This window comes from Mustela nigripes, chromosome 4, assembly GCF_022355385.1.
Source record: "Mustela nigripes isolate SB6536 chromosome 4, MUSNIG.SB6536, whole genome shotgun sequence".
NCBI classification, from domain to species: domain Eukaryota; kingdom Metazoa; phylum Chordata; class Mammalia; order Carnivora; family Mustelidae; genus Mustela; species Mustela nigripes.
This window is the reverse complement of record NC_081560.1, coordinates 134,983,622-134,992,884: the sequence shown is the minus strand read 5'-3', so window position 1 is coordinate 134,992,884 and position 9,263 is coordinate 134,983,622. Positions and strand designations below refer to the sequence as shown.

Genomic DNA, 9,263 nt, shown 5'->3' with positions numbered 1-9,263 from the left:
AGAAATCACAAGTAGATGGAGAGGCAGGCAGAGAGAGAGAGAGAGGGGGAAGCAGGCTCCCTGCTGAGCAGAGAGCCCGATGTGGGACTCGATCCCAGGACCCTGAGATCATGACCTGAGCTGAAGGCGCCCCAGGATCTTTTTTTTTTAAAAAAAGATTTATTTATTTATTTGACAGACAGAGATCACAAGTAGGCAGAGAGGCAGGCAGAGAGAGTGGGGGAAGCAGGCTCCCTGCTGAGCAGAGAGCCCGATGCTGGGCTCAATCCCAGGACCCTGAGATCATGACCTGAGCCAAAAGCAGAGGCTTAACCCACTTAGCCACCCAGGTGTGCCTTTCTTAGGGGATTTTAAGAATTGTACACATTGTACATCTTCCATTTGTCTTTTTACTTCATTTATGAGGTTTTTTTCCTTGTTAATCTTTGAATTGTTATGGCAGAGATTGTTAGTTTTCCTCTGCTGTTTCTGGGTCCATAGTGCCTAAGACATGCGTAGGGTGAGCTTTGAGTCAGAACTCCTTTTACCCTTTGCTTTTGTTCCCCGCCTCGTTTTATCCTTTCTTAACCATAGTCCTCTTAAGTGGTGAGAATAATTTATCAAAGCTGGAGGAGGACCAGTGGCCCCTATGAAGTCTCCTATATACCACAGCAGATTATCTGTGAAACGCTTTTATTCTTCCTCTTCATCCTCCTGCTCCTGTGATTATAAGATATCAAATTCTTCCCTAATACACAGGGTGATGAATGGGTATCTTTTTAAAGATCTTTTTAAAAATTAGTTGAGGAGGGACTGAGATTGGATCAGTACTTTGCTTCTAATTTACCAGGAGCCTTTAGGCTTTATATAGACCATTTGGGTATTATTTAAAATGTATTATTTAATTTATTTAAAATTAAATATGGTTCATATTATGGTTCAAATAACCTTTATCCTCCCCATAATATGAACCATATTTAATTTTATTAAAAGGAAAAATTTAGGTTTTGGAAAGAACCATTCAAGACTTTTTTTTTTTTAAGATTTTTATTTACTTGTCAGAGAGACAACGAGAGAGGGAACACAAGTATGGGGAGTGGGAGAGGGAGAAGCAGGCTTCCTCCCCCAGCATCCCCCTTCCCCGAGCAGGGAGCCTGATGTAGAGCTTGATCCCAGGACCCTGGGATCATGACCTGAGCCGAAGGCAGACGCTTAATGACAGAGCCAACTAGGCGCCCCGAGACTGTGTTTTCAAGTTATGATTAAACTTACAAATTAGTATTCATTAGTATCACTCACAGGAATAAGGATTCCTCTACCATTTACTAGTTTTGTGACTTAGGGTTATTTAATACCTCTAAGCCCACTTCCACATTTGTAAAATGGAGAGTTATAAAATCCCCAAAGGGTGCTTTTTCTAATTAACTGAGAATAAGCATGTGAAAGCCTCTAGCACAGTACCTTTGCATTATCACAACCAGAATATCCGTTTTCATGTCAGATGAGGTTGGATATGAAAATTACTTTCTACTGCTCCAGTTTCTGAACCTGTGATTTTAAATGTAAACGGTTAATTTTAACTAGAAAAATACTTTCACTAATGAAGTATTTACTCTTATTTCTTATTAAAGGATTCTTAAAAAGAATTTTTGAGAAATTTTGAAAGGTTTTAAGTGTTATTCTAAATCAGTTATGTTATGGAGAGAATAATTTGAGGATTAAACAAAATGAAAATGAGCTGTTCATATTTGAAGAAAATGTGGAACATGAAATATTAGGATGGAATATTCAAGGAAGAGAACCTAAACTACTGTGTGTGTGTTAGAGTGACTGAGTTAAAAATATATGAAGGATGATAATCAGCTTTTCTCTTACACTCATCAAAGCTTAAATTCCAACAAGAATTTTTAGTTTGGAAAGACAAATTTCCTGGACTCTTGCAAACAGTATTCTGTAAAACAGATTCCTTCCACATAAAGAAAATGACGGATTTTTTTTTTTTTTCCTCCTCAAAGCAGAGGTTTCAGGATTATCAGGGGTTGTATCATTTATGGATATTTTTCCTGTAGTGTCATCATCAATTGTGTCTCATTTATTACAGCCTCATGTTTTATCTTGACCCTTCTCTCTGCTGTTTTCATGCCACGGTTGAATATATTTTTACACAATTAAATATTTCTAAATAAAAGCTAATTAAAATGAATAATATGGACCTCTGTTTCCTCCCTGCAGAGAGGAGATGTTCTGGTATATTTTGCTTACTCGAACTGTGGCTACTATTCCTTTCTTTAGGGTAGTATGGCAGTTCATATCGGAGGGGGCAATATTAGCTGTGTCCCTATTTGTAATTAAAGGCATTTTACCCAGAAATATATCAATGCCAGTGAATTTTCATAACAGTTTCTGTAGCAAATGCCATTAAGCTAAATTCATTCCATATTCTGGTTTTCTGTGTAGCACAGTTACTATTTTGACCATTATTCTCTCCAGCATCCATTTTTTTCAGCTACATTTTGTAGATGCGAATTTAGACAAGAAAATTTTGTGTTGTATTTTTAATCTCTGTAGTTTTACATTGATTTTTCCTACTGTAGAAATATGAACTAGATTTAAACTACATTTTGGGGCGCCTGGGTGGCTCAGTCATTAAGTGTCTGCCTTCGGCTCGGGTCATGTTCCCAGGGTCCTGGGATCGAGCTCCGCATCGGGCTCCCTGCTCATTGGGAAGCCTGCTTCTCCCTCTCCCACTCCCCCTGCTTGTGTTCCCACTCTCTCTATCTCTCTCTCTGTCAAATAAATAAACAAAATCTTTAAAAAAATAAAAAATTTAAGAACAAATAAAAGAACTTAAAAAAAAACTACATTTTGTTTTTATGTCTTGGAACAAGGAACACTAGTAGTATGAAGCCATTTCCTACTGTTCTGCTTCAGGAGCAGAGACTTTATATATCTTTTGATCCAGTAATTTCATTTTTAAGTAGTTTTCCTATGAAAAAGAATACAAATATTTTGGTCATTCCAATTTTTTTTTTAAAGATTTTATTTATTTATTTGACAGAGAGAAATCACAAGTAGTCGGAGAGGAAGGCAGAGAGAGAGAGAGGGAAGCAGGCTCCCCGCTTAGCAGAGAGCCCGATGTGGGACTCGATCCCAGGACCCTGAGATCATGACCTGAGCTGAAGGCAGCGGCTTAACCCACTGAGCCACCCAGGCGCCCCAGGTCATTCCAATTTTAATGAACAATTTTTGTGGTGAGAAATTTGAAATAAGTTGAAAGTTCCACAGTAGATGATGATATAAACAACTTTATATTTTTCATTGTCTACCATGTAACCATTTTACCATAATGATGTGGCAGATGCTTAACGACAAGCCAGTAACTCTCGGCCTTTCAAGATCTATGATTACCTGAAAAGAGCTGTTTATGGAAAACTATATAAATGGTGATTCCATTTAAAATATACACATACTCAGGTGGATGGGGTTACTGGGTGATGGGCATTAAGGAGGCAGATGATGTAATGAGTGCTAAAGGTTACATAAGACTGATGAATCACTGACCTCTACCTCTGACACCAGAAATACGCTATATGTTAAGTAAATGAATTTAAATAAATTTTTAAAATATACACATACTCGGGGCACCTTGGTGGCTCAGTGGGTTAATGCCTCTGCCTTCAGCTCAGGTCATGATCCCAGGGTCCTGGGATCCAGCCCCGCATCAGGTTCTCTGCTCAGCAGGGAGCCTGCTTCCTCCTCTCTCTCTGCCTGCCTCTCTGCCTACTTGTGATCTCTGTCTGTCAAATAAATAAGTAAAATCTTTTAAAATAAATAAATAAATAAAAATAAAATATACACACACTCACCAACATGCAGATTATCCTCTCTGGGTAGTAGGATCACAGATAAATAGTGTTATTTATAATTTGCAAGTTTATTGATATGTATTTTCAAAAGGTGAAAAGTATCACAATTGTATTTTCCTTAATATTCCCACTCTTACCGTTCTTTTGCATCTGGTAGAGAAATAGTGTGTATAATGGCTAGCGTGGGCTTTAGCATCACAAAGAACAGAGTTTGAATCCTGGCTTCCCCAGTTACTGCCTCTGTGACCTGTTATGAGTAATGAAGCCTCATCAGGCTTCACTTTATCGATACTGATTAATCTTTTTTTTTTTTTTCTTAAGACTTTATTTATTTATTTGGCAAAGAGAGACAGCCAGAGAGGGAACACAAGCAAGGGCAGTGGGAGAGGGAGAAGCAGGTTCCCTGAAGAGCAGGGAGCCAGATGCCAGACTCGATCCCAAGACCCCAGGATCATGACCTGTGCCGAAGGCAGACTGAGCCACCTAGCTGCCTCTGGTTGATCTTCAAAAAAATAGGTGGGTTTTGGGGGCGCCTGGGTGGCTCAGTTGGTTAAGCCTCTGCCTTTGACTCAGGTCATGATCCCTGGGTCCTGGGATCAAGTCCCAGGGAGCCTGCTTCTCCCTCTGCCTCCCTCTCTCTCTCTGTCTCTCATGAATAAATAAATAAAATCTTAAAAAAAACTTGTTAGGGCTTTTTTTGAAGATTAAATGAGCATATACATGCAAAGGTCATATAACATGTCTGGTGCACTGTGAGCTTACAGTAAATGCTATTACTGATATTGTCATAGCCACATGAAAATGCCAGTATTCTTTTGCTAAAGCAATTTTTTAAATTTAAAAAGGACATTTTTCTTTTTGAAAATACAGGAAAATATAAAATATAATCCCACTAGTCAAAGAAGATCATTAGAATCATTTAGTATATACAATTTTATATCCTATGAAAAACCAGTACCTGAATGAGTTGCTAGATGTTCTGTGTTTAATATATTTACTGACACACGGACCCATTTGTAATCTTTTCAGATCAAAACTTAAAATAGAAGATATAAAAGAAGCCAACAAAGCATTGCAGGTGAGTAGAAACTCTTTCTCAAGTAGGAAAGTAGGGATATATGTGTGTCTCCAATAGAAGGTAAAGCCCTGTATCAACCTAAGGTACTGTTCCTGAATCCCAGGATTATAGAGGCACATGCCCCAGACAGGTGTCCGGGATGATGGGGATCCAACACTTCCCTGTTACATCTCTAGAATCCGTCAGTAATCATGTTGGAAATGGCCTTGGAAAGAATTTTTTCTATCTTCTTGTGCAGCATGTCCTGATAGTGAATCTTGTCTTCAAGAGTCCTTGATTTCCTGTGCTGGTCTGTTTGACTGGCAACAAGTCATACCTTCATGGAGTTTGTTTCTTCTTCTGAATGGCTTCTGAAATGGGCATATGATTTTGCAGGTTGCTTTGAATATTGAGGTTAATATGTGAGAAAAGTGATTAGTACAGTGTTTGAGTATATGGTTCCGAATGCATCTGGACACAGAGTCCCTTCTACAATACAAAATATTCTCTCTCTGAGTAGTTCAGTGAGATTGCCTCCTACCACACAGCTTCGCATCCTGTTTTTTTAGCAGTGTTACGTGAAAATACTTTAAAAAGTCAATTAGTGCTTGGGGTGCCTGGGTGGCTCAGTGGGTTGGGCCGCTGCCTTCTGCTCGGGTCATGATCTCGGGGTCCTGGGATCGAGTCCCGCGTAGGGCTCTCTGCTCAGCGGGGAGCCTGCTTCCCTCTCTCTCTCTGCCTGCCTCTCTATCTACCTGTGATCTCTCTTTGTCAAATAAATAAATAAAATCTTTAAAAAAAAAAAAGTCAATTAGTGCTAGAAAGAATTTTTAAAAAAGAATGGTAGCAGTCTTCTGTTCTTCACCCCCCTCCCTTATCCAACCTAGCTCCTGCCACCTGAAGGGAGCTACTTCCAGTTCTTTTAGTTGTTTCTTCCGGCTTTGCCCCCTATTTCTAAATAATAGGCAGTATATATTATTCGCTCACTTATTTAAGAGCTATTTTAGACCTATCTATAGCCTAGTTAAGATGGTGGATGAGAAATTTTGCTGACTTTCACCCTGGTCTGTTTGCTCTTCATTGTCCTCCCAGTGTAATTAAGTTTTCATGTAATTCATTTACTCTCCATTCTTTGACTATTTAAATGTTGTTCTTTGCTGGGCCATGTAGTGTATTGTGATTATGCTTGCTTTCTTGAACTATTTCTTTTTCCCTCTGGAATTAATAATTGCCTTTCCCCTGAAACTCCTATTATACTGTATGTTAACTAAATTGAGTTTTAAAAAATAAAGTTTTGTATTAGAGCATTTGAGCTTTCTTATACAAATGCTTTTTATAATTTTTTTTTTTTTAAGATTTTATTTATTTAGGGATGCCTGGGTGGCTCAGACAATTAAGCCTTTAGCTCAGGTCATGATCCCAGTTCCTGGGATCAAGTCCTGCATGAAACTATTTGCTCGGTGGGTAGCTTGCTTCTCCCTCTGCCTGTCATTCCCCCTGCCCGCGCTCTCTCTGACGAATAAAATCTAAAAAAAAAAAAAAAAAAAAAGATTTATTGAGAGGGTGTGGTAGTAGGGGAGGGGATGGGCAGAAGGAGAGAGACAAACGGACTCTACACTGAACATAGAGCCCCAACACGGGGCTCAGTAAGGGGCTCAGTCATGACTTAAGCGGAAACCCAAGAGTCAGATGCTCCACCGACTGAGCCACCCAGGCACGCCCCTAACATGCTTCTTTTTTTAAAATTTTATTTATTTATTTGACAGACAGAGATCACAAGTAGGCAGAGAGGCAGGCAGAGAGAGAGAGAGAAGCAGGCTCCCTGCCTAGCAGAGAGCACCATGCGGGGCTCAATCCCAGGACTCTGGGATCATGACCTAAGCCCAGGTGCCTCCCTAACATGCTTCTTGATTAAAGCTTTTCCCATGTTGGACCACCTGGGTGGCTCAGTCAGTTAAGCATCTGCCTTTGGCTCAGGTCATGATCCTGGAGTCCCGGGATTGAGTTCCATATCGGGCTTCCTGCTCAGTGGGGAGTCTGCTTCTCCCTCTGCCCTTCACCCTGCTTATGCTCTCTCTCATTCATGCTCTCTCAAATAAATAAAATATTAAAAAAAAAAAAAAAGCTTTCCTATGGCAAAATGAATCAGGTTCTTTTTCCCTTGGAGTCACCCCTCGTGGAGTTCTTCACTCTTCTACTTCAGTCAGATTTGGTCACCCCCCCATCTTGATATTTTCCTTTGCTGCCATTTTTAGAATTCGCTTATATTTTAGAGTTCCTGTTACCTGAACCCTTTAATGTCTTTCTTGGCTTACTCCCTTGTTTTGGGAAATGCGTCCTTCTGTAGCTTCCTAGAAAATGTGGAATTGAAAAGACAAAGGTTTTAAGAATTTGTGCATCTGCGTATAGGCATTTTATTTTGCTCTCACATTTTTTTGGATGGGTAGGGATGTCTGCCCAACTGTCATTTAAGTTCTGTAAAAGTTTTTTCATTATGAAACATACCATATATATAACTGTATAAATATAACTTAAAAACCCTAGCATAGGGCATCTGGGTGGCTCAGTGGGTTAAAGCCTCTGCCTTCAGCCCAGGTCATGATCTCAGGGTCCTGGGATTGAGCCATGTGTCAGGCTCCCTGCTCAGTGGAGAGTCTGCTTCTCCCTCTCCCTGTGCCCCTTCTTTCCTCTCTCTCTCATCCTGTCTCTCACACTTGCTCTCTCTCTCTAATAAATAAAATCTTTAAAAAAAACCAAACACTTATTTAAAAAAAACATAACACTGGCATACTCTGATTAGCTTATAATAGAATGTTTGCTCCCTGATTACATTCTCTTCCTTATACTAATAATTCTCTATTTTGTGTTCATCATTATGTTGTTTTTCTTTGTAGTTTTATCATTTATGTCTGTCTTCAACAAAATATTATGTGTTCTCTGTTTTGATCTGTATGAAAATTGATTTATATTTGACTGGATTTTTTTTGTCCTTGCTGTTGACCAGTTGATGGTCTAGGATAGCTGTCCTACAGAGTTTCTTACATTCTGGATTTTATCTGCTGGCCCACAGTAACTTTAAACTTGTTCCTCTGTTCTCTTACTGCCTGTAAACTGGAAGTTAAATGTAAAGGTTTGGTTAGATTCATGTGCAGCTTTCTAGGAGAATTTTTAATTCTACCGTATTTTTAATTAATAGGCCCTTATTTACTCATTTTTCCTTTTAAAAATGGCATCCTGCATTTTCTCTCTGAGGATATTCGTTATAGTTTTTCTTTTGCTACCACCTTTCTTCCTTCTGAATTCCCTTCCTGGGTTTATTTGGCTTAAGTACCTCATCATGCCTGTTATTCCTTAAATGTCGGAAAATTCCACTTCAGTAAAGGCACAAAAAATCTTGAAAAGCCCTGTGGGTGGTGGTTGGGTAGATGGGAATGGGTTTTTGTAGACTGGTAGGCCTCACCATAGAGAATCTGTTAATAGCAAACTGCTGGGTACTCTCTCCAAATTATGTTAGTATCTACAGGAATTTTCTCTGAGGCAGCTGAGTTTCTCCAGAGAAGGATCCTCTATCCTTTTGGCACGGTGTGGTTGGGTCGCTGACATTCTGGAATTAGGCAGAGAATAATAGCCATGTTTACAGAGGAATAGCTTGCTCCCTTTTAGTTTTGACTCTGCTTTAAAACAGCTGTTTCCTTGAGGAAGCAACTTTAGCTTTCTGGACAGGTTTAACCTTCTGGACAGGTTTTTCTATTTGTAAAATGGGAGCTGTAGGTACTGATCTCTGAGGTCTCTTCCAGCTGACACACTAGGCCTACCCTGCACTGTATAGCTTTTCTCCTTGGGAGACGGGAGGGTAAGTTTAGTCAAATGAAAAAAAAAAAAGTCTAGTGGTACCTGGGTGGCTCAGTCAGTTAAGCATCAAACTTTCATTGAATTTGGCTTGAGTCATAATCTTGGGGTTGTGAGATCAAGCCCCGCATTGGGCTCTGGGCTCAGTGGAGCCTGCTTCTTTCCCTCTACCATTGTTCCTATCCCCCCCCCCCCACATATACTCTTCCAAATAAATAATTCTAAAAGAAAAAAAAAAAAAGTAAACATTCTGGAAGGGGCACCTGGGTGGCTCAGTGGGTTAAAGCCTCTGCCTTCAGCTCAGGTCATGATCTCAGGGTCCTGGGATTGAGCCCCCCATTGGGTTCTCTGCTTAGCAGGGAGCTTGCTTACCCCTCCTTCCCTCTGCCTGCCTCTCTGCCTACTTGCGATCTCTGTCAAATAAAATCTTAAAAAAAAATAATTCTCAAGACCAAGCCCTGATGTCAGAAAGATTACTTTTGCTTGGAAATTTGCTTCATAGCAGGCTCTCC

The 9,263-nt window shown here is 39.8% G+C and overlaps 1 protein-coding gene across 1 annotated transcript in view; it reads left to right on the top strand.

Annotated features, from left to right (window-relative positions):
• The window catches only part of RUFY2 (RUN and FYVE domain containing 2), a 29,987-nt gene that overhangs the window by 16,885 nt on the left and 3,839 nt on the right, over window positions 1–9,263 (top strand). The window contains exon 3 of the mRNA XM_059397669.1: window positions 4,875–4,923. Coding sequence (XP_059253652.1) covers window positions 4,875–4,923 — 49 coding nt within the window. The remainder of the gene's footprint in view (window positions 1–4,874; window positions 4,924–9,263) is intronic.